The 25521-nt window shown below is 49.7% G+C and overlaps 1 protein-coding gene across 1 annotated transcript in view; it reads left to right on the plus strand.

Moving 5' to 3' along the window:
* The window catches only part of GMPR (guanosine monophosphate reductase), a 43720-nt gene that overhangs the window by 4512 nt on the left and 13687 nt on the right, over nt 1–25521 (plus strand). Inside the window, exons 2-6 of the mRNA XM_027040343.2 lie at nt 4391–4510; nt 6932–7015; nt 9896–10069; nt 19286–19367; nt 22904–23010. Coding sequence (XP_026896144.1) covers nt 4391–4510; nt 6932–7015; nt 9896–10069; nt 19286–19367; nt 22904–23010 — 567 coding nt within the window. The remainder of the gene's footprint in view (nt 1–4390; nt 4511–6931; nt 7016–9895; nt 10070–19285; nt 19368–22903; nt 23011–25521) is intronic.

The raw sequence follows: 25521 nt of genomic DNA on the forward strand, positions 1-25521 counted from the left end.
CCAGGCTGTGTGTTCCCAGGGACCTGCCGTGATGCAGGTGTGCTCAACTCCAACCTCAGGCAGTGGCCAGGCGGCAGCTGTTTGGGAGAATGGATGTGTGTGTGCATGGAGCTTCGTGTGCAGACTGGGGGGTCTGTGTGTGCACATCAAGATTTGGGTGGGACGAGAAGAGGGTGTGGACCGGAGGCCAGGGGCTCACTCCCCATGACACGATGTTCTGGTACTTTCCAGGTCATTAATGTTTGTCAAGGTTGGAGGATAGGACACAATGTAGAAGGCTTATGCTTATGTAGAAGCCTGTTAGCTCGATCATAACGTTGAGATATTTAGGAATGTGGTAGGTGGGTCTCCATTCGTGCCTTTTTTAAAAAAATTTTTTTTAACGTTTATTCATTTTTGAGAGTGAGAGACACAGAGCATGAGCAGGGGAGGGGGAGAGAGAGAGGGAGACACAGAATCCGAAGCAGGCCCCAGGCTCTGAGTTGTCAGCATGGAGCCCGACGCGGGGCTCGAACTCACGAACCACGAGAACCTGACCTGAGCTGAAGTCGGATGCTTAACCGACGGAGCCACCCAGGCGCCCCTCCATTCGTGCTTTTGGCCCCCAAATGTTGGGCTGTGGGACTGACTTTGATGAAGGTGTGTTTAAAGGGCAGGAGAAACATGCATTTTTGAGGTGGGGGAGGGATAGTTCATTAGTTTGTGTTCCCTTGCAAATCAGGCTTAGCACAGTGGGAATTTGGAGGTGCTGTAGTTGGTACATTGACCAGCTGTGTCAGATTAAATACCAAGTTTTGTTCCCAGGAGGCTGGAATATTTAAAATATCTATTTCTTTTAGTGAACAACAGATGTATTTTGGGGAGGTGTCTTTGTGTGGGTAAGATCAGGGAAGATTAGTTAAAACATTTTTTAGGGGTGCCTGGGTAGCTCAGTCAGTTGAGCACCTGACTTCAGCTCAGGTCATGGTCTCACGGTTCGTGAGTTCGAGCCCTGCCTTGGGCTCTGTGCTGACAGTTCTCTCTCTCAAAAATAAAATAAACATTAAAAAAATTTTTTAAAATTCATAATATTAGTTTCAGATGTACAATATGGTAATTCAACAATCCCATACATCACCTGGTGCTCATCATAGCAAGTGCACTCTTAATCCCCATCACCTGTTTAACCCATCCCCCCCTCCCGCCTCCCCTCTGGGAACCATCAGTTTGTTCTCCAGAGTTAAGAGTTTGTTTCTTGGTTTGCCGCTCTCTCTCTCTCTCTCTCTCTCTCTCTCTCTCTCCCATTTTCCTTTGTTCATTTGTTTTGTTTCTTCAATTCCTCATATGAGTGAAATCATGTCTTTCTCTTACTGTCTTATTCACTCAGTGTAATACATGTTGTTGCACGTGGCAAGATTTCGTTCTTTTATACGGCTGAATAATATTCCCTTGTGTATATAAACCACGTCTTCTTTGTCCATTCATCAGCTGAGGGGCAGTCGGGCTGTTTCCATAGTTTGGCTGTTGTAAATACTGCTGTTGCAAACACTGGGGCGCGGGTATCCCTTTGAATTAGTGTTTTTGTATTTTTTGGGGGTACATACTCAACAGTGCAATTGCTGAATCTTTGGTGGTTCTATTTTTAGCTTTTTGAGGCAGCTCCTCACTGTTTTCCAGAGTGGCTGCACCCATTCACATTCCCACCAGCAGTGCAGGAGGGTTCCTTTTTCTCCACATCCTCACCAACATCTGTTGTTTCTTGTCTTTTTCAGTTTAGCCTTTCTGACAGGTGTGAGGCGATATCTCATTGTAGTTCTGATTTGTATTTCCCTGATAGTGAGCGATGATGAGCATCTTTTCGTGTGTCTCTCGGCCATCCATATGTCTTCTTTAGGAAAATGTCTGTTCGGGTGCTCTGCCCATTTTTAATTGGATTATTCATCGTATGGGTGTCGGGTTGTATAAGTTCTTTATGGATTTTGGATACTAACCCTTTATCGAATATGTCACTTGCAAATCTCTTCTTCCATTCCCTAGGTCGCCTTTTAGTTTTGTCGATTGTTTCCTTCGCTCTGCAGAGGCTTTTTATTTTGTACTCCCCATATGTACTCCCAATAGTTTATTTTTACTTGGGGAAGACAATTTTATTTCTCATTCTTAGAATTAAGGATTGCATGGAATCTACCATAGGAAGACGAAAAATAAGGGCAGGAGTTCACCATGAAGGCTGATCTTTTTCCAGGGAGGGCTCTGTTTTTTCCATACTGCTGATAGGTTTTGGGGTGCTGGGAAAAGCCCATTGCGAGCTCAGCTGGGTTCAGAGTGTGGCTGCCCTCCCTGTGCATCTTGGGAGGAGTATGAATGATTTGCGACCAAGGAATTCAGATTATTTTAAGCCTGCCAAGCCAGAATGGTGGAGTGCCATTAGCACAGAGGGTTGCAATTAATAGACCCCTTCGGTTATCTCTCAGAATGTAGATCTAACTTGCTTCGCTGAAGTCCAGCCAAGGGTCATAATGAAGGAAGTAGAGAAAGCCATAAGCTGCCTCACCTGTCAGGAAGTTCCTGCGTCTCATTTCCCCTCGGCTTTGCTGTTTAAGGCCGGTGCAGACATAGGACACCGTTCACCCAGGAAGCCTTCTGGGAGCTGTGTAGAGAGCAAGCACGAAAGGCCAAGTGACGTGTCCCATGGTGTTTTTTGACATGTTGATTGCAAAGTGAAAGTTGCCTTAGGGACGGACACCTGGGGGGCTCCGTCGGTTAAGCAGTTAAGCGTCAGACTCTTGGTTTCGGCGCAGGTCACGATCTCCTGGTTTGTGAGTTCGAGCCCCACACTGGACTCTGTGCTGACAATGCAGAGCCTGCTTGGGATTCTCTCTCCCCTCTCTCTTCCCCTCCCCTACTTGTTCTCTCTCTCTCTCTCTCAGTAAATGAGTAAACTTAAAAAAAAAGTTGCCTCAAATGAAAAGAGAAGGAACTAGACCAACAGTGGTAAGGAATGATTATTGCTGATCTGTTCAATGATTAATGGCTGATATATTCATATATGTATATATTATTGGCGATCTATCCAGGATTAATGTAGGTTGAAATCACTTCAGAGACCAGAGATCCACCCCTGTGTGTCTCCTGCCAGTTTTCCTGGGGAAGCACCTGCTTTCAGGATGATCCTGGGTCCCTCACGGTCCAGCCCAGGGGACAAACAGTGCTGAGTAGGTACGACAGGAAATATAACGCAAGATATCCGAACTCAGCTGAGATGCCACGTGAGATGTGGAGGCACCCTGGGGATTCGCAACAGTGAAAAGGGGCTTCGGAAGGGGAGGAGGTGATGTTCCTGAGATCAGTCCCCGACAGCTGGAACCGAGGCCACACAGGCGGAGGCAGAGGCGAGGCATTCTGGGAGAACGGCGCTGACTGCATACAGGCCCCCCTCCCTTGTCCCGCACGGCCCTGCACTTTCCCACTCAGTTTCTCCATTGGCTGAACCCGGCCAGAAACCAGCCTGGGCAGCGGAGCCTGCAGGGGCGGGGGGTGACCTTCCTGTGATAAGAGGGGGGCGGGAAAAGGGTGAAGAATAAACCTGTGAGCCCACAGGTCTCGGATCTGCCTGGGACAAAGAAGGGGTTCTGACTCTGTTAGCTCGTGGTGCATGCCTAGCAGACTTTTGCTGCGCCCACCATCCTGGCTTACCTGCCCTGGATCCCCGACCGCTGGGGCTGGGTTAGACACGACGACGCCCCGAAGTTGGAGTGGCTGGAGAATTGGAGGGCCCTCCCTCCACCATTTGCGCATCAAAGGAACAAGTGTGTGTTTGCTTAGACACCTGGCTCCCTGTACTTCCTCTCAGCTCTTTGAAGGATGCTCAGAATTACAAAGCAAGCTGAGAAGGTTGACAGGTTAAGGGATTCATGGTTTGCAGCTCGCTGTGGGTGAATTTGGAGTGTCTGCTTCTCTCGGTGGGTGAGAATTAAAGGGAAAGTCATGCCTGGCAGGGAAGGGTGGAGCGGATTTTCCCAGGAGGGGAATGGTCCCTCCGGTGCCTGGAAGTGGGGAAATGTAGCATGCGCGTGGGTGTTTAGGGCCAGGATGGATGGGGCTGGGGGGCGGAAGGTGGCAGGCAGTGGGTTGGGAGCAAAGCTGAAGGAGAGAGCTTCCGATTCTGAGGTTTGGATCGATGGCGGGCCACCAGTGCTCTGTACTGCGTTGGCTTTGTCCCTGGATGACCACCTGTTACTCTGACTCCTCAGGAGCTCTCCTGTTTTGGGGGCACGTGGCTCAGCCCCTAAGAGACCAACGGACCGAGGGACACGCACTTGCTTTTTGTTGTTCGCCCTTGCTCCAAACTCTAGAAGTTCTTCACGGATCACTTGAAGAGCACATTGTTTCTGTTTCCCTTTTTGCCAATTAGGTGGATCTTGAGCGTACCTTCACGTTTCGGAACTCGAAGCAGACCTACTCGGGGATCCCCATCATTGTGGCCAACATGGACACCGTGGGGACATTCGAGATGGCAGCAGTGATGTCACAGGTAGGATGACTCTATTGCTCACCCTGGACAGGTGGTCAGGAGCCCAGCCCGGACTCGCTCAGACACAAAGAAGAGGAGGAAACTGAGACATTCCGGATCATTTACTGTGGCCGAGCTATTCGGTTCTGAGTCTGATGGCTTCCGGGAGGTACTTCTTTTCTTTTCCGTCAGAAGACAGAGTCTGGACTTGGCGTTCAAGGAGATGGCTTAGGTCTGCACCCGTTTCTTCCTTGAAAATGCTCCTGGTAGTTTTAGAAACTAGAGATATTATCAAGTGAGACTAGTGTCGTGTTATAGAAGACTGACCTTGCCTTTAAAATTAAGGCGGGGGGCACCTGGGTGGCTCAGTTGGTTGAGCGTCTTGACTTCAGCTCAGGTCACAATCTCACAGTTCATGAGTTCAAGCCCCACATGGGGCTCTCTGCTGTCAGCCTGTCAGCACAGAGCCCGCTTAGGATCCTCTGTCCCCTCTCCCTCGACCCCTCCCCAGCTTGTGCTCTCCCAAAAAATAAGTAAATATTTACAAAAATAAAATAAATTAGGGCAGACCCGCCTTTGTATGCAGTCTGTGCAATAGCATTTATTACCTAATTATGTATGAAACACTTATGGGGCACTGATGTGCCAGCCAGTGGATACAACGTGTGTAATGTTGTGACAGCTCCTCCCTGTGTGTTCCTTTTCCTGACGGGGAAACTGAGGCAGAGAGGAAGAGGAGAGGTCACTTGGCTCAGGGCATCCAGTCGGGTAGAGACAGAGCCAAGATTCAAACCCAGACTGACTCCCAAATAAGGGATTTGCCTCCCAACTCACACGGACAGGTAACAACCTAACAGACCTAACCACACAAGGTCCATTTTAGCCAGTTAACTAGTCTCATCTCCTATAAGGGGAAGAGTTAGTAGCCAGGCCTTGGGAAAAAGAAAAGAAAAGCCATTTGTGGGCAGGACCTTTGTCCCATGCGGCTACGTCCGAGATGCAACACACCTTATTCATCTGAGATGTGAAATGTTTGCTTCCGACGTGCAGAGTGTGTGTGTGTCTATTTCCATTGATAATGCCTGCCAAGGGAAAAGATAAATCCAATTAGTTGAAAGAGCTTCTTGCTGTGGGCAGCAAGCCAAACCTCAGGAGGTGTTAGGATTCATTATTAGCCAGTGATTAGAAGGAAGATTTTCAAACAAATTATGAATTCGGAAAGTGGAATCGGGGGTGGTCTGTCTGACTCCGTGATCAGTTCTATTCAGTCCCCACCGAGTTTCGGCCCGGAGGCTAGTGAATTCATTGCTAAAGGAATTTGTTTTTGTTTTTTGTTTTTTTTTCCTCCTTGTCTTTTCCTTGCCCTGCTCTGTGATCAGCCCTTGCTACTAATGAATTATGTATTAGTATAAGAGTGGGTGGGATCAGGGAGCAATGAGTAGTCCTGATTAATTATCAGATTACTAGTCCGTGAAGAATATAGAGCCTGCTGTGCCCTGCCCGTTTTGACAGGAAGGAAGGACTCACCATTCTTGAGACAAGGTACACTGAGAATACAGTGAAATAGCATACGCTGAAACCATGTGTGGACACTGTGAGCTTTCTGTTTCTAGGATCCACTGAGACAGTATGAGTTAATAAAGCCATGGAATTTTAGAATGGGAAATTGTAGATGGGGAAGTCAACCCAGGGAAGTTAGGAGAGGGTCCTGACAGAGAAGGAACCTGAGCTCTGCAGTCAGATAGGCGTTTGATTCGGGCCTTTGCCCCCCTTTGGCCAAGCAGCTGTTAAATTCCTTAAGCTCCGTTTCTGTCCTCGAAGCCAGAATTTCTATATGAGGTTGCTCGAGGGGGTAAATGGCACGAAATGGGGTGCAGAGTGCTTGGGAGCAAAGTGTCAATGTTGGATCGGGTTGATAGTCCTAGATTGGGGATTGTAAGTTACAGAATTTCCTCCCTCCCGCCCTCACTCAAAAATACCAACAACCGCCCGTGTTTAGCAAGACATGTTTAGATCATGAACGCAAAGAAAAGCTTTCAGGTGTCAGTTGAGGTTCTTTTGGATTGGCTTAAGCAGCAGGTGGCCCTCCGGTGACCCTTAGGGGCAGGGCAGCTGCTGTCCTCAGCTCTGTGCCTGACTCAGGTGGTGGGCCTGGACAGGGTTCTGAGAACTCTTCCCTTTCCCTCCCTCCCCGGCCTCCGGGCAGGGCCTCCTGAGTCCGGAAGGCAGTGTTGTCCCATCGGATTAGAATGGAAAACGCGGTTTTGTGATTTCACTGGTCACACCTTGTCTGTTTTTGGCTCATAGCATATTTAAAGCAAATCAAGCGTGAACATCAGGAACGCCTAATGCTTCTGTGTTGTGGGGTCACCCCTGCCACTCGGAGGCAGGAGAGCTGACTCATTTGACTTCTTGCGCTGATGGTGCTGTTTTATTCCCTAGCACTCCATGTTTACGGCAATTCATAAGCACTACGCCCTGGATGAATGGAAGCTCTTTGCTGCTAATCACCCAGAATGTCTGCCGGTAAGACTACACCCTGGTTATAAATTCCACTGCTTGCAGGGGGTGGGGAGACAGACTTCAGGGTAGTCGAGAGGATTTGACCTGCAGACAGACATGCGGAGTCCTTAGAGCTCTGGGGAGAGGCGGTAGTGGGCCCCTGACCCTCCAGAACATTCCGCCGAGGGAAAAAGCCGGGCACGAAAATCTGTGTCTGTTTACATGAAATGGCAAACCAGGCCAGCCTACAGAGACAAAGTAGATTTTGGCGGTTGCCTAAGGCGGGCGGGGGGGGGGGGGGGCGGGAATTTGAGGGTGAGGGCTAAAGCGTGTGGGAGCGACCGGGGTTCTGGGGTGACACGTGTTTTAAAATCGTGAGGGCGGATGCGTGAGTCTGAATATGCCAGAAACTCTTGGACTGCACTCTCTAACGGGGTGAGCTGTGAGGTGTGTAATTATATCTCAATAAAGCTGTTATTAAAAAAAAAAGAAGGCAGTTTGAAAATAAGGAAAATCCCTATTATTATGTAACGCACCTGACTTGGCACCTGGCACATCCCGAGCCAGTGCCAGCAGAGAAGTCTCTTGGCATTGGAGTCGCTCTCCCCTGTGATCAGATCATGTGTGATTGGAAAATGACTTCATACGGTGCTGCTTTTGAGCTTATTACGCTGCTCTCTTTTTCCCGTCCCCGGCTGTGCTGCATGGAGATTGTGGGTTCGCGAGAAGGTGGTTTGGGCGATACAATAATTCTGGCTTGCTGCCAGATCTTTTCATTTTTTTTCCCCACGTTGTGTTTGAATGAATTATAATTGTGCCACCTTCTTCCCTTCTCTGTAAGGAGTTCGGAGAGCAATGATTTTTTTTTTTTTTTTTTTTGGTCATACCTCTGACTCCTGTATGGGAGTTTCTGGCAACGTGTTCTAAGCTGGCACCCTGACCTTCGTGACCAACTGTGATCGTTTGACTTCCTACTCTGCCTCCGTGCCCCCCTCCCCCCCACCAAATTAAAAGGCGAATTGAAAAGGGGAAAATGTCAAATGCTCGGTGACACGGAGACAAATGAACCAATGTTGAGTTTCACTTGCCAGACTTTAACAGCAACGAAAGGGAAAATGGGAAAGGCAGCCTTGCTCTCGTGGGAGGGATGGATGGGGCCGGAGCTGGTCAGAATGTCAGCGGGAGCAGTGAAAACGGGTGTCGACGCAAAGAACAATACACATGTATCGAGTGGGCTGTTTACGCTCAGTATCTGGGTTGTCACTACATTGTTGTGATTTGGGGGGAGCCACAAAGGATATTCAGATAGGTCCCCCATCTGTGACTTCTGGCTTTAGAGAAGTGACATAAAATATAAAAGGAGAGATGCCGACTCCGGGCACAATCCCATGGCTTAGTGGCACTAAGGCACAAATGACTAAAAACAAATTTTTTTTTTCCCCAAGGAGCAGATTTTCACAGGAGCAGGGGGTGGGTTGGAGAGCGTCGGTGCTGTGGAGGTTGCGGAAGAGGGTGTTCCCCGAGGGGCGTGCGGTGGCTCCAGATGTGAACAGGGACAGGTGCGGCTGGGAAGGATCATTTTAGGCTCATGGGTTCTTGCACCGTTTGGACGTTTTTCCCTTTTAATAGGAACCCCGAGTCTTGGAGCTCTTTGTGTAGGTTACGACTTGCATGTTGTGAAATTATCGTATTGGGAGTAAAAATGAAAATAAGAAGGATGGGGCGCCTGGGTGGCTCAGTTGGGAAAGTGTCCAACGTCGGCTCAGGTGATCTCACGGTTTGTAAGTTCGAGCCCCACGTCGGGCTCTGGGCTGGCAGCGTAGAGTCTGCTTGGGATTCTCTCTCTTCATCTGTCTGCCCCACCCTCCCCCCCACCTCTCTAAAAATAAATACGTAAACTTGAGAAAAAGAGAGAGGAAGGAGTTCTGTCAGAGGAGTTTGAGACATCTTCCCCTCCCTCCTGCTTGCTATACAAGATGCTCAGTGATGGCCGCAGCTTCAGCAGGAGGAAGCCTGTGTTGACTGGCCACGTCTTAGTCTTCTGCTTCTCCTCATCTCCTAGAAGAGAGTTCACACCAGCAGCTCCACGGTTCAGAGTTCACACGGCTTGAAGAAACCAAGGAAAAGCCAAGGACTAGGTTTCCTGAATAATTAGAAATGTAGCTACCCGAGGGGCGCCTGGGTGGCTCAGTAGGGTGGGCGCCCGACTTTGATCTCAGCTCAGACCATGATCTCGCAGTTCGTGAATTTGAGCCCCGAATCAGGCTCTCTGCTGTAGACGCGGAGCCCGCTTTGGATCCTCTGCCCCCCTCTCTCTGTGCTTCTCCCCACCACTGGCGCTTTGTCTCTCAAAAATAAACATTTAAAAAAAAATGTACTCACTGGAAGATTCTGTGGCCGAGGTTCAAGGTTAAGGATATATGCACTTTAATGGGGGGAAAGGTAACTGAAGCAAAGTGTAGTTAACCTAATGAATGGATCACGAGTCTCCCTTACCTCTGCTGTTGTGTTTCTTTTTTTTTTTTTTTTTTGAAACATTTATTCATTATTGAGAGGGAGAGACTGAGCGTGATCAGGAGAGGGGCAGAGAGTGGGGAGACACAGAATCCGAAGCAGGCTCCAGGCTCTGAGTGGTCAGCACAGAGCCTGAGGTGGGGCTCGGACTCACCAACCGGGAGATCATGACCTGAGCCGAAGTCGGACGCCCAACCGACTGAGCCACCCAGGCGCCCCTGCTGTTGTATTTCTTGAGCAGATCTGCCGTGTGTGTATTTGACCTGGGTACACCTCGAAGAGTCACTGCACCGTCCTCAGCATAGGCGAGTGGGGGGGTGGGGGGCAGGGTCTGCCTTTGAATGCTACTTACTCCTCAGGCCTTGTGCTTCTCTGTGTGTTTTGGTACAGCACGTAGCCGTGAGTTCGGGCAGCGGGAAGAGCGATCTGGAAAAGATGAGCAGCATCTTGGAAGCCGTGCCGCAGGTCAAGTTTATCTGCCTGGACGTGGCCAATGGGTACTCAGAACATTTTGTGGAATTCGTGAAGCTGGTGCGTGCCAGATTCCCAGAACACACTATCATGGTAGGTATGGCAGAGGGCTCTCCAGGCGGGGGAGCCGAGAGAGGCTTGCTCCGTGTGCGGGGCGGGGGGGGGCTGTGTCGGTGCTTTCTTGTGGAGACGAGTGGAGAATCCTCACGAAGAGGCGGCGGCGATGGAAGGTCTGCAGACTGGCTCCCCATAAAAAGTAAAATCCAGATCAACGTTACAGGGTGTTGGCTTTTTATCTCTGCTAAATGTTATCAAATGTTTCTTACCGTGTGTGCCCCTTGAACAAAGGTCTTCTGTGACCCTCTTTACTCAAGGAGTTTATTTTTTAAAAATGAGAACAATGAGAGGTGCCCGAGCGGCTCAGTCGGTGAAGCGTCCGACTCTTGATTTTAGCTCAGGCCGTGATCTCGTGGTTCGTGAGCTCGAGCCCCGCATCAGGCTCCACACTAACAGTGCGGAGCCTGCTTAAGAGTCTCTCTCTACCCTTCCTTACTTGCGTGGGCATGCTCTCTCTTTCTCTAAATAACATTAAAAAAAAAAAAACAATGAAACTGGGGTTAGGTTGCAACCTTTTTTTTTTTTTTCAACGTTTATTTATTTTTGGGACAGAGAGAGACAGAGCATGAATGGGGGAGGGGCAGAGAGAGAGGGAGACACAGAATCGGAAACAGGCTCCAGGCTCTGAGCCATCAGCCCAGAGCCTGATGCAGGGCTCGAACTCACGGACTGCGAGATCGTGACCTGGCTGAAGTCGGACGCTTAACCGACTGCGCCACCCAGGTGCCCCATGGTTGCAACCTTTTTAGGTCATCTGTACCCCTCTCCTAATTTTCCAGTGGAAAATTCTACCAGAGCAATTGAAGTGCCTCATGGGAACAGTAGCCAGCTGGTTGGAGTTTTGCTTTGTCTACGACCCTTATTCTTGACTTTGCCTGTCTTTTTTGTCCCTTCCTAATTAGGAGCACCTTCGCTGGTCGGAAAGTGTGTTTGTGGTTGCCAACAAAGGTGGATTGACCGAAAAAGGGACCGGAGGCTCTTGAGTTAAAATTGGGCTTTTGGAAAATCTGTGTCGTAATTGTGTGTGTCTTTACGGTCTTAGGTAACATGACGATTACAGAGCGGCCACTAGGTAATTTCCCTGTGTCTCCGTTGTTTTAAACTCTGACTTTTATTTCTCCTCGTATCTCGGCATCGTAAGGAAGTTGGCACCCAGGAATTATTTCTGTTAGTGGAGTTAAATCTGTTAAGAATTGACAAGGATTTTTGAGTGTGTATTTTCATGCTTTCCAATTACAGGAGAAGAAAGAATCAAGAGTTGCCCCAAGGTCGATCAGCAGTACAGTAGGAGAAGTTGGGTGGGAGACTGAAAAATTCATTTTACCCTCCCTAATCGTGCTGCGGTGTCATTGCTTTCTTCCGTAACGGTAATACTGCTTATTGAATACCTAGTAGGTTTCAGAAAGTTCACATCTGTTCTTTCTCTTCTGTTAAGAGTGGGAACTGTTATCCCAGATGTATCCCAGATGAGGAATCTTAGGCTCTGATCTGCTCATACACTTGGAGTTTTCACAAGGTCATACCGACGTGGAATAGCTAAGCTGGGGTTTGAAGCCGGGTCTGTTGGTGTCTAATATCTGGTGTCCTGAGGCTCTTCTGTGGTGACAGCCATCGGTGGTAACTTTTGCTCACGCAAGAGCGAGTAGAAGGCTGGACTCCCGGGACTGCGGAAGCCCCAGCCCTTCAGCTGAGACCTGGTAGCCCTAGACAGTATGGGGTATTAAATGTAGATTGTGTGAAACACTGCCTGCGTGGCAGGAGAAAGAGCGTGACAAATATGTCTTGAGGAGACCTTTGTTCATTCCTTGTGGAGAGAAGAAGATCGGGCATTCCTTAGGTTTCTGCTTTGAGGTGGTGGTGTGGTCTAGATCGTTCCAGATCTTTCCAGGTCACCTCCAGTGTGTCAGTTGCGCTGGGGATAGAAGCGACTGATAAACCTGGGATGTCGTCCTTTACCTCCACTGGCAGGAGGGTTCCGAAGGGTCAGGCATGAGAAATGACACGGATTTAGTAAGGCAACTCAGTGGTTCCCCTTTCTTTCTCTTTAGTAATCCTTGCCTTAAATTGTGAAATACGACATACCTACAGAAAAGTGCTTAGAACCTGAGTGTTTCATAAATAGTCCTAGCCTAAGCAAGCCTTCCAGTGTACCTACGTCCAGAAGCCCCTACTCCCACCCAAGAGGGCTGTCCCCGCCCCCCCGGACTCTAGTGATCTCTTCCTTCCTTGCATGTCTCTGGTCTCACCACCACTGATCTCTTCTTAACACTGTTTAATCGTGCCTGGTTTTGCCCCTTGTGTAAGCGGTAACCCTGCCCGCACGGCTCTTGTGGTCGTCTTTTGCTCCGTAGCATATGGAGACGCAGCCGCATGGTTTTATGGAAGCGGCAGGGCAGGTATGCTGTTCCTGCTGGAACAAATCCGTAATTCTGTTTCCCACACGTCTCCCTTGCCCCTCCCCCTTGCTCTACTTTGCCGCCGGTTGTAACACCCTGAGAATCGCTAACTGAGTGCCCCTGGAGTTGGTGGGAGCTCAGCCACCCTGGGGAAGTCACCTCACCTTCTGAGTCTCATTTTCCGCACCGACAGAAAGGAGGTCAAGGATAATAACAGCCGGAGAATGACGGAGGGGGTCACACGGCGTGGGGTTCACACACAGTTGTTTGTCGGTTGTGAGGACCGTTGGGTGCATATGCCCTGAGCACTGAGGTAGACATGGAAGGTTGATAGGGAAGAAAACGGAAGGTGGGATGGGAAGATTATTCGCTTTTGTTTTAAGAAGGCAGAGAAAACATGTGCCCCTTCTTTCAAAAGGATAAGTGATTGCAGAAATCAGTTGGGGGCTCCTGGGTGGCTCAGTCAGTTAAGTGTCCGACTTCGGCTCAGCTCACGATCTCAAGGTTCTTGAGTTCGAGCCCCATGTTGGGCTCTGTGTTGGTGGTTCGGAGCCTGGAACCTCCTTCAGATTCTGTCTCCCTCTCTCTCTCTCTCTCTGCCCCTCCCCTGCCCGCACTCTGTCTCTGTCTCTCTCTCTCTCTCTCTCTGTCGAAAATAAATAAACATTAAAAAATAAATAAATAAATCAGTTGGAGCCCCAGAGCTTTCTATCCTGTGCTCCAGTGGGCTATGAGTTTTAGCTCACAGCTGGCCCTGCCGACAGCTGAGGCAAGCTGCCCGCTGTGGAGCCCAGGGAGCCCCTGAGCCCAGGCCTCAGGGTTGCAGACAAGGCGACAGGGGCAGTGCAGGAGGAGGGAGGCTGCCAATACAAGGGAAGGGGCAGTGTCACGAGTACAGAGCCCCAGGGTTGCTATGGGGATGAGGCTGGGGCGGGGGGGAGAGACTGGCGCAGAGTTCCCACGGCCCTGTGGGCACCCACCACAAGCAAGTGCCCCTTTAGCATCTGCCGGTTGGCTCTGAGATGTGTTTTTATTCTTCTTGTTGGTTTCCCCAGCAATGAACGGGGGACGTTGGCAAGGTAGATGGTTATTTCTAAGGCCTTCTTTGCTTGCACTGACCCTTGAAATCTGCCATTCGTTTGGAAACCTCCAGGACTCTTAACACCCTTGGTTTGGGGAAGTGTAATTTCTCTCATGGCTTTTGGATGCATTACCATTTGTCCAAGGTTTTGAAACTGAGGGGTCTGTAATACGGATGCTGAGTGTCATGATCGTTCCAATGCGGTGAACAGAAGAGGTGCTCAGAAATGGTCTTGGTAGGGGTGCCTGGGTGGCTTGGTTGGTTAAGTGCCCGACTCTTGACTTCAGCTCAGGTCACGACACTTCATGAGAGCGAGCCCCGTGTCAGGCTTTGTGCTCACAGCACAGAGCCTGCTTGGGATTCTCTCTCCCTCTCTCTCTCTCTCTGCCCCTCCCCTGCTTGCACTCTCCCTCTCTCAAAATAAATAAATAAATATTAGAAAAAAAAAAGAAAAGAAATGGTCTTGGTAGCAGCTGGCAGTTCAGGATGTGTGCATTTGGAGCAAGGGCTTATCTGTTGCTCCCTGTTTCCTGTGTGTTCCGGATTTATGTGCACACCCCTTTTCCTTGCCTTTCAGCTAAGGCACTCCCTGCCACTTGTAAGGAGGGAAAAAGCAGGGATTTTTAGAACACTTTGGCAGAGAAGGGTCCTGTAGAAGTGCTGGCTCTTAGGACGGTGTGGTAAGTCCTAGAGCCATTTATTTGCCTGGTGGCTTCCAGAGAGGAAAGAGAATGATGCCTACCGGATGCTGTAGAAAAAGACACTGAGTGTGGATGAGACCCTGCTCTTGGAATCCTATCAAATCCTGGAGCATAGTTACGAGCACCTGCTCTTACTGACGTGAAACTCCATTTCAGAGAGCTTAGGGAACTTTCTGAGGATCTCACAGCCAGCACGAGGTGAGCCCGGGGTCCAGAGCCAAGCGGCCTGCCTCCGGGACCTGAGATCTTCCGGTTGTACCACACTGCCCGCCGGAAACCAAGCCCGCTGAGAAAATGCTTTTGTGCTGGTGCCTCTTTCTGACTTTGTCCGGAGGAGGTAGGTCTGTGACACCTGACCCGTTCAGAGTAGACTGGAGACCTAGCTGCACGCCGCGGGGCAATGCCACGTTAGCCACCGTTGACTGGTGCCCAGGTAGCTGTGGGCACAGCCTCCTGGTTTCTGTGCATGGCCAGTGGCCCAGTTACCTGTCTGCATTCTTGCGGTGGCACTCACGGTCACCTCCTGAGCTGTCCCTCTTCCCGAAGAGGCGGACGCTCTTTAGAATTCCCTGCGGGTTGTCAGCCGTGGGCAGCCTTACTCGTTGAAGTACGAGAAGTGGTCATGGCTGACGGACCATAACCTCTCAGGCCGAGTTGCCTGGATGTCCTGTTTTCGCCTCTTTCCGGAACTGTGGCGGAAGCCCACGCAGGGCCTCAGATCCAGGTGATGCCTGAGAGCCCCATAGCAAACTCAGTTTAATGTGCCGTGAAAGATGGTTATTGCCTTGATAGCATCTTCTATTCCTGCTTCCACGGGTAGGTGTAGAGACACGTGCGAGTGCTTGGGAGAAGCTACTGGCATCAGCATTCCATCACCTTCTATGGGAAGTTGGCAGGCCGTGGCTCCATGGGCCAAACCTGGCCTATGGCTCTTTGCAGGCCCCTGCCTTATCTCCTCCTAGAGAAAGGACTTTTCTTGGCAGAGGGCCTCAGAAGAGCCAGTCAAAACTGGGTAGAGAAGTTATTGTTTCATTTATTTCAAAATTTTTTTTAACGTTTATTTTTGAGAGAGCGAGCACGAGAGTGGGGAGGGGCAGAGAGAAAGGGAGACCCAGAACCAGAAGTAGGTTCCAGGCTCCGAGCTGTCAGCACAGAGCCCGACGCGGGGCTCGAACTCACGAACCGTGAGATCGTGACCTGAGCCGAAGTCGGACGCTTAACCAATGGAGCCACCCAGGCGCCCCGAGAAGTTATTTTCTAGTAGGTACACACCTTCAGTTTGGGATGATGAAAAGTTGTAGGAACAGATGGTGGTGATGTCTGCACAGCAGTGTGAATGTATTCAGTGCCACTGAATTGTCTGCTTAAAAATAGCTAAAATTAAAAATAGCTAAAAACAGTATTTTAGGTTACGTACATTTGACCACATTGAAGTCTTAAAAAGTAACAATATACAGAAACCATTTTTTTTTTTTTTAATGTTATTTATTTTTGAGAGAGAGAGAGAGAGAAAGAGAGCGTGCATAGGGGAGGGGGAGAAAGAGAGAGTCCCAAACAGGCTTCGGGCTGTCAGTGCAGAGCCTGACACAGGGCTCGATTTCATGACTGTTGAGATCATGACCTGAGCGCAAGTCAAGAGTCGGACACTCAACCGACTGAGCCATGCAGGCACCCCAATACGGAGACCATTCTTTTTTTATTTTATTTTATTTATTTTAATTTATTTTATTTTATTTTAATTTAATTTATTTTATTTTCATTTATTTTATTTTATTTTATTTTATTTTGTTTGTTTGTTTGTTTATTTATTTATTTATTTTAAGAAACCATTCTTAAGTGGAGGGACCAACATTTTACTGAGCACTAACTGAGAGCTGGGCTCTGTCTAGGAATTGAATAGAACTTTCTTTGTAAACCTTATCATGACAGCACCAAGTGGGTGTGGTTAGTCCCGCTTCATAGCAGGATAAAGGGAGACTCAGAGTTACTTCTTAGTTACTTGGTAAGTGTGGGGCCCTAGTCTACCCCAGGTCTTTCTGAACTCATGCTGCCTTAGATCTCTGGGTCTGCAGGGAAGCTGGAAACATTAGGGCAAAACAGTCCTGGTTTGGGTTTTTGCCCGAGGACCTCTCTAATCTTGTTGCTTTTTGCAGGCTTTTCTCTGGGCCCCCATGCTTCTCCTTGACCTGGAGGGGCGGTGGTTGCTGGCAGAGCAGGGGTGGGGTCCTGGACGTGCTCAGCCTCCCCTAGGAGAGAGGTGCCTGGCGGCAATGGCCTGCCTGGTTTGGTGCCCCCTCCCCCGCGCCCCCCCCCCCCCCCCCCGGGAAGGTCCGGAACCTGTGCTTTGCCAGGAGATGAGCATGTGCTGTGGATGCAGCCATGTCCAGTCACGCTATCTCTGGCATGTAGGTGGTGGGCTGGACCCTCGCTAATCACCCTGGCTGGCGCCACACCCCTGCATCGTCCCCACATCACCCCTGAGTCACCCCATGCACAGCTTCCTGGGCGGGGACTGTGGCCATTCCTGGGCTAGAGGGTGTCTCGTTGCCATTTTCATTTCTGATTTTGTCTTTCTCCTTTTCCCCTTAGTTTTGCCTTTCTTGGTTTCCAATTTGATGGGCCAGCTTTTGGAACCTGCAAGTGGAAACTCACCTGTCCTCCTTCTTTTTTTTTTTAAGTTTATTTTTTTTCAGTATGTTTTTTATGGTTATTTATTTATTTTGAGAGGGTGAGCGTGAGCAGAGGAGGGGCAGAGAAAGAGAGAGAGAATCCCAAGGAGGCTCCATGCTGTTTGCGCAGAGCCCAATGTGGGGCTTGAACCCACAAACCATGAGATCATGACCTGAGCCAAAACCAAGAGTCGGATGCTTAACTGACTGAGCCACCCAGGGGCCCCTTGTTGATTTTAACAAAGTTGAGATCTTACTATTTCCTTCTCTTCCCCCTAACATACTGAAATCAGTTAAGCATTTTCCAATGTCATCTAAGCAACCTTAAAAACATCACGTAGGTGGGAAAACACCAGGTTGTTGAACTATTCCCATTTTGGGTAGTAGATTCGCAGTTTTGTACTGTTACAAATAAATAATATACATCCTTGTCGTTAAATCTTTGACGTCAGCTATGATTACTCCCTTGGGAGAGAATTTTGGGAGCACACTTACTAGATCAGAGGATGTATGTACTTCTGCATTTGTTCCATATGGACAATTGCTTTCCGGGAAAACTTGTACTAAAGTAGACATTGCACCAGCAGAGAAAGATGATATCTGTTTCCTCCTTAGTATTTAATGTTTATAGTCGTTGATATTTTAAGTGAAAGGTAGTACCTCGCTGGCATCTGAATCTAAATTGGATTCTTCGTGAGAGTGAGCACTTTCCCTGTGTTTATTGGCCACTTTAATGTATTTATTTATTTATTTATTTATTTTATAAATAATGTCCTTTGGCAGTTCTTCTGTGAGCTGTTAGCATTTTTTTTTTTTTTGAAGATTTGGGAGAGCTTTTATAATGTTAGTTCACCCTTTGTCATGCATACAGGTATTATTTTTCTCTGCTATGTTATTTGCCTCTTTGTATGAAATGTGTGTGTTTGTAGGCACACATGTATCTTTCACTTTTATGCTTGTTACAGGTATTCAAGGCATTCTAAATCTGGGAGGATTCCACTTATAATTTAACTCTTAAATCCGTCGGAAGCTGGTTTTGGGGACAAGCGTGAACATTAATCTATATCTTATTTTCAGAAGATCCCTTTCCCCAGTTCTGTCTGTGGAGACCTGGTTCTGTCCCTCAGTGACGTGCAATGCCCCCCCCCCCCCCTTATTGTACCTGGTATTCTCAGTGCTCTGGTCCTGTTTCTGGAGCATCCAGCGTTTTCCATTGTCAGATGTTGTTGGATTAAAGCAGCTTTGAGCCTTCCTCATTAACCTTTCCAAGATATTTTATACAGAGTTAAAAGTCACTCTGTCTAGGTTAAAAAAAGAAAACCTGCTCCCCCCCCCCCCCCCCACCCCCACCCCCCCCACTGCCGGGAATGAATTCACTGAAAAGACACTGGGGCTTCAAAGCAAAAAAAAAAAAAAAAAAAAAAAAGAGTAACATGAGTGGGGATGTATTTCCCAAAATAAGACTTTGTACAGTTGTGAAAATTCAGTCAGGCATCTTGCCAAGTATCCTGTGTACCAGCTGAAGAATCCGCAGGGCAGTGAGTCGTAATGAAAAGGGCTATTTTCGTGCTCCCAGGCCCCTGCGGTGAAAGAACTTGTACAATGTCCAAACCAGATGCATCTTTCTGGTTTTTAGCTTCCGCCGCGTCCTGGTGTGCATGTTTATTCTGGGGGCCGCGGCCTCATGTGAAGTCGGAGCATGCTCCAGGCCTGTGGTCGCTAAAGTCTCATCTGCCCTTTCATATCGGGGTGGGAAGCACCGGCCTTGGGGCAGACCCCCAGGCGTTTTCCCATCCGTGAGCCGGTGAGACGATCGCGGGGTTTCCTAAGCCTGAGCCCCTAGAGTTCCTTAAAGGCCCTTGAGGGGTTTTTATAGTCTCCAAAACATGTTATTCCCAACAGCAAATATTATGATCATCTGAAAGAGCCTTTCCTTGCTTATTTTATGCATTTGGGTTCTCCGTGAGATTTTGTTTTGTCCACCCTGGGCACGTTCAGAAGCTCTGACCTGGATCATCTCGGGTCTTTTGTGGTTCTAACGTGACAGCTTGCATACCTTCTCCTGCTGTTAGCAAACCCAAATGTGGTATGAGGTGTTGAGAGTCTGTGTTCCTAGTCATCAGAGAAGGGAACCAGGGGAACATCCCTTCCCGCCGACTTGAGATTTCATCTAGAATCAGGAATTGAGTCCGTTGTTTCCCCTCCCCCCCTCTTTTGGGCCCCAGGCGGCGTTGTGGCTTCGGGGCATGCGCCGCTGTGTGTCCAGGTACGGGCCTCTTCATTCGCGCATCTTTGTATCACCAGGAGTAGCTTGTGACTGCGGGCTGTGTGCTTTTCTGTCTCAGGCCGGGAACGTGGTGACAGGGGAGATGGTGGAAGAGCTTATTCTTTCTGGAGCAGACATAATCAAAGTGGGCGTCGGACCAGGTAAGGCTTGCTGGGAAGGCCAGCAGAGGCTGTGTGCAGGGCACTGGGATGGGGGGCTTGGGGACACTGGAGATGGCCAGAAGGGAGCCCGTGGGTGACCCCGCCACAAGGCTGAAGCACATGGCTTCTGGAAGTATCCCACCACTTTTGGAAGTTGAGCTTCCAGAAGGTCTTGTAGGAAATGTCACTGGGCTGCCACCGGGGAACGTCCTGAAGGAGCCGGGATGTGGGTTGAACGCGAGGTCCTGGTTTCAGAGCGTTAACGCGGAAGAAGAGGATGCAGATTTCGTTAATGATCCTATATTCCTTGAGGAGGAAGGTGAGGGGGTGAAGAATCGTGGGGATGGTTAATGGGCATGAACACCTCCAGTTTATATGAAGGTCTGAGGGACCCCAGACATTGCACATAGTAGGCATGCAGCTCTGAGGCCACATTTGAACTTGACCCATGGCCCGGTCAGTTACTACTCCCGGCTCCTCACCTGATACATAATGCATTTTGGATTTTGCCCATATTCTCTTAGGCATTTTCTCCTAGAACCACCCATTGGCATCTTGAGTGGAGGAACAAGGCAGAGCCTTTCTGTCCTTCTATTGGGTGGCGCCATTTTCTCTTGGGGCCAGTTGGTGTTCACCTTCCCCTTTGGCTATGTGTGAACACGAACTTTCATGTTTTCATATTCTTCCTTGCACATGCATTCCTAAACAAACACTAACATTGGAGAGAAGGAAAGAACATATACATTTTCAGCTGGGAATAAAAAATAGCAAAGATTTTTTTAAAAATATCACCCATTCAAACAAACACTACCCAAAAAGGAAACAAACCATAAAGCAATGCGAGAAGAGTGTGGGAACTCACAGAAGACATCGTTGGGTTGTGACTTGGCACAGTTACAGCCTTGCGGGAACGGGATGTGTATGAAGAGTCTTGTAGGCTCATCAAAGTACTTGAGTGTTTAACGTACAGGGAAATGGTCAACATTGGGCTTTTGATGGTGCCACACAAGCCAATTAATAACGCCTTCTGAGCAAGAGGAAAGCACATTTGGTCTTTACTGAGTGTTGGTCATTGAAAAGTCAAAGAGAGGATAAGACCCAGTTCTTACTTATAAGGAGCTCCCCCCTTAGGATGTCATTGACTGGGCTAATAATAGAATTGGTTCCCAGTAGCCCAGGGCACTCACCAGTCACCTGCTTAATCAGAAATACGTATTCCCGGATGTGTGCTAGCCGCCATTGTGCTGGGCAGGTGCTGTCCAGGATATGAAGGTGTGTGAGAAGTCTACTCGGCTCTCAAAGAGCCTTTTTTGATGTAATCTTGGGCGTTCAGCTGCACTTGTTTCCTTCATGCACATCCTCTGTGTATACATGCTGTTTCCCCAGAAGATTTATTGTCTTTCCGTTATCCCTGTGTGGGCCGCCCTCCCCGCCCTCCCAGCCCTGGCAGGGCTGTCTATAAAAGCAGAAAGGACTCTCTGAACAGAGTAGGGAGCTTTTCCGGAATGGCTTCTTTAAATTCGTTGCAGATGATTGTTCAATTTCATGAATTCTTTAGCGTAAAAACACTGGGTTTTCTCTAAGTGAATGACAGCATTAACAATGAGCACCCTGGCCCTGTACCTGGGAGGAGAAACATGTATCCAGCTTCTCCTTTTGACCTGAGCATTAATCAAGACCATTCCCATGCCTTGTTTGATGGCCATTTCCAAGAAAGGTGATCGGCCTACCCTCTGTAGGTCTCTCACATGGACAGAGCTCTGGGCCCCTGCAGCACGTCCCTGCCTTCCTGCAAGGATCTAGCAGTGGAGTGGGAGAGAAGGCGAGAAGCCAGTTATGAAGCAGAAATTATGAAATGAATTCTGCCTTGCACAATGCAGGGCTGGTAGCTGGGGCAGCGTGTGCCTGGTGGGGAGAAGAGCTCACTGGCTTTGGGATTGCGGCAGCACCTGTTGTAAGGATAGACGTCAAGAGATGTATTCTGCCCTGCGGCTGGATGGGTGCAGGAGGAAAGGGGGATCCCCCGCGCCTCTGGCTTTCTTGCTGAATCCAGTCCTGGAAGTATAAACACAGTTCTCCGTCTGATCCTGTCCTTGAGGATGCCGGGAGAGATTTGGGGGGGGGGGGGGGTGGCGGTGCATGAAAGGACTGGTGGTGGTGGAGAGTCAGGACAGGAGGAAGGCGTTCTAGGCACCTTGTCCCCAAGCGTGATGGCAGTGGAGTTCAAGCCCCGTGGACTGAGCTGTGAAGCATGCGGGTGACTCATCTATCTGAAGTTCACGCATTCTTTCGGCGACTATTTATAGCCCCCTTGCTATGCACAAGGCTCTGTTCTCAGCGCTGGATCTGCAACAATGAATATCCATGGAGCTTACCATCCAGCAGAGAAAACAGATCCCCTGCATTCTTACACAAATAATTATTTAGATGCTTCTTTTGAAGCGAGTGCTGTGTCAGAACAACAACTCCCCTGAGGTGGTGACATTTAAGATGAAGCCTGAAAGATGAGAAGGGCTGGCAGGACCGGGGGCTTGGTTCACAGGGAGTGCTGGACAGAGAGAACATTGCGTACAGAGGATCCCCGAGGTGGGGAGAAACTCGTTCTGCCGGAGGAGCTGGAAGGCCGGCGTGGCCGGCGTGTGGGGAGCAAGAGGGACGGAGAGGTGGCAGGGGAGGGCGGCAGGTGGATATTTGGGAGTTCAGTCCGGGTGATCTTGGGGTATAGGGGGTGCTAACTTGTTGGGAGGGAGGGAATGGACTTGAGCAGGGGTACGTGTGCTTGAGATGGTGGTGCTCTTCGCATGACTCGGCCTGGACATAGCTGGATAATACCCGGCTGACCGGTCAGCCAGGACTGGGGTTGACGGTGGGAAAGGCAGAGGGCAGAGGTCAAAGGGGGCAGAGGGCTTCAGGAGGCTTCCTGACACGGAAGCGGACCCCACAGCCCAGGCTGGACGGGGACTCTGGACAGGGTGGGCCATCGCGAAGCCCAAGAGGCCGGGGCCGGTCGACAGACCTGGGTGGGAGAGGGTGCAGGAATGGGGTGGGTGCGGCTCCCTCTTCTCCAGGGCTGCCTGCTAGCCCCGCGGGCCCCGTGGCATCCCCATTGCAACCTCAGGCTGCCGATTTCGTAGGCGAGGCTGTGAGGCTCGGAGAAGTTAGAGATTGACCAACAGTGCAGGTAGAGAGGCCATGGGAGGAGACCGAGGGGTCCCTGGAAGTATACTGTGGCTGTGAGGGGAAGTGAGGGACGTGGGAAGGGACGGAGTGTACACAGGGACGGTCTGTGGCCATGCGGTGGGGGCTGATGGCACAGGTGAGTGACAGCGACAGGGTGTGGGGAGAGGGCGTCCCGGGCAGCCGCAGTTGATGGCGGTGAGGACCGGAAGGGACGAGGCCAGATGGTGTGGTTCTAACCACCCACCCCGCCTCCACGGAAAGAAAGTTCACCTCCACCCCCTCCCCGCCGGCACTGCCGGTGTTGGAGGCTCGTTCTTAACCGTCTCTCTTTGGGCCCCGCTTCTCCCACCATCCAGGCTCTGTGTGTACCACCCGCACCAAGACTGGGGTGGGCTACCCCCAACTGAGTGCCGTGATCGAGTGTGCGGACTCCGCCCACGGCCTGAAGGGGCACATCATCTCCGTAAGTGCCCGGCGGGGCGGGGGGGGGGGTGGATGTGGGAACATCTCGGGGCTTCGGGGAGGCCCCTGCTCCTTGGCCCTTCATCCACTTGGCATCCCGTGGGCTTGGCAGTGAGCCGGGCACCTTGGTCACAGCGGTGACATCTGGCGGAGACCCAGGCCCTGCTCCCCAGGCACATTAATCACTAACAACTCAAGGCCGTAGGTAGAAGGATGGGGGCTACGCGGGGAGCTTTGAGAGAATGAGGGGGCCGCAAATTAGTTGGCTACAAAGCACCCCAACCTGGGTGGATCAAACGAGAGAAAAACTCCCCGTCTCCCCGTTGTGGAAGCCAGAGGTCTGAGATCGAGGTATCCGTGGGGTCACGAGGGCCGTGGGGGAGCTTCTGTTCCCGGCCTCTGGAGCTTCTAGTGGTTTCTCGGCTGGTGGCACCATAGCCTCATGTTCCTGTGGCGTGTGCCCCGTGTGCGTGCGTGTGTCCACGTTTCCCCTTTGTGGGAGGACTCCAGTCGTGTTGGATTAGGGACGCACCCTCCTCCAGGACGACTTCATGTTAGCTAGTCCCACCTGCAGTGCTGTGAAATGCTGCCAGTGACAGGTCACCGGAGTGAGGGCCGATGCAGTGGCTTGGTGGGGGCAGAAGTTACATTTCCGTGGGCTCAGAAAAGACGGGAAGGGGTGAGGGGAGGCAGGGAGCGTGATCTAGCAGCAATTCCAGGAAGCTCCCAGAAGGACTGCGGCGTGGTGCTCAGCCTCTAAACATCAAGGATGGAGTGAGTGAATGAATGCCGAGTTAAAATCTGTCCTCACCTCAGCCGTGGTTCTACACTACCTTTACTGCTGTGGTGACTGCCATGCAGACAGTCACAGAGACGGTCCCCTGCTCTTCCCTTCCAGATAAGATGCTCGAGGGGCGCCTGGGTGGCTCAGTCGATTAAGCGTCCGACATGGGCTCGGGTCATGATCTCGCAGTTTGTGAGTTCGAGCCCCGAGTCGGGCTCTGTGCTGACACTTGCTCAGAGCCTGGAGGCTGCTCCAGATTCTGTCTCTCCCTTTCTCTCTGCCCCTTCCCCACTCTGTCCCTCAAAAATAAATAGACATTAAAAAAAATTAAAAAAAAAAAAGATGCTCGGAACAGGACAACATGTGGGATATAATCTGAAAGACAACCACAGTTTCCACTTATGTGGATGTTTTTATAAATACGTGTATATACACACACACGTATAAATTTGTACATACGTATAAAATAAATATAAACGTATAAAATATATTACATACTTACATAAAAATATACATAATATATAATTACCATATAATTAAATATATAATCAAGAATATATAATGTAAATATAAAAATACACGTTCCCTTAGTATACATTCATTACATTATATACAGTTAGGTACATATTCCACTTATGTGCATGTTTTATATACGTAACATGTTTATTTTGCATTTACGTTTATAAAAATCGCATATGTGTAATTTTCTTTACAAATTCTGAATTAGTGGCATGATTTTAGTGGTCCTGTAACACTGTTGACTCTTTTCACTGTTCGGTTGCTCAGCTGGGCTCCCACGTTAAATAGTTGATAGGTGATTTAAAAACAACACACAAATGCATCAAACAAATTACATATCCCTGCAGAATGATGTCGTGTTGATTTCAGCTCAGCACTTCGGCATGTTGATGTTTGATTTCTGGACTTGCTTTGGGGACATAATAACACTCTTTAAAAACCCCTACGTGCATACTCCCTCGTGTCGAGCCTCACCGTGGCAATTGGGTTGCTGTCGCTGTTGCTTCCCCGGAGCTGGGGTCCTGTCCTTACCTTGCAGTCCAGTGCAGACTTCCTGTCCTCCTCCTAATTCTTCGTGCGAGTTTTTCGTCCATCCGTCCATCCAATCAGCAAGTTTTTATGGAACATCTACTATGTGGAATAAATGACAGGTTTATTGGTTGCTGACAGTTGTAAGGACCTCCATTCATTACCCCTTCCCTGAGTGCTTGTCCCGGGACCCAGATGAACACCCGTTCACTGTGACGTAAAGCCCTTTGCTGAATGCGGTGATCCAGCTCCCTGAGATCCTCAAACTGCGTCAGTCTCCAGTATGACATAGGACAGTGGTCCTTAGGTCCCCACTTTGGCCTTGTTTTGGGCTGGCTACATGAGAGTCACCACAGAAGCTTTCTTAAAAAGATATCCCTGGACCCCATCTTAGCAAATTCGACTCTTCAGAAGTTGGCCACAAAAGCACCATGTGTAATTTAGTCATGAATCTCTATTACATGATAATTTTCACCATTAAGAGTCTTCATCAAAATACGGACCCCGGGGACACCTGGGTGGTCCAGTTAGTTGAGCATCCAGCTTCAGCTCAGGTCATGATCTCACGGGTCATGAGTTCGAGCCCCACATCAGGCTCTGTGCTGACAGCTCAGAGCCTGGAGCCTGCTTCAGGTTCTGTGCCTCCCTCTCTCTCTGCCCTTCCCCACTCGCACTCTGACT

The sequence above is a fragment of the Acinonyx jubatus genome, chromosome B2, assembly GCF_027475565.1.
Source record: "Acinonyx jubatus isolate Ajub_Pintada_27869175 chromosome B2, VMU_Ajub_asm_v1.0, whole genome shotgun sequence".
NCBI lineage: Eukaryota > Metazoa > Chordata > Mammalia > Carnivora > Felidae > Acinonyx > Acinonyx jubatus.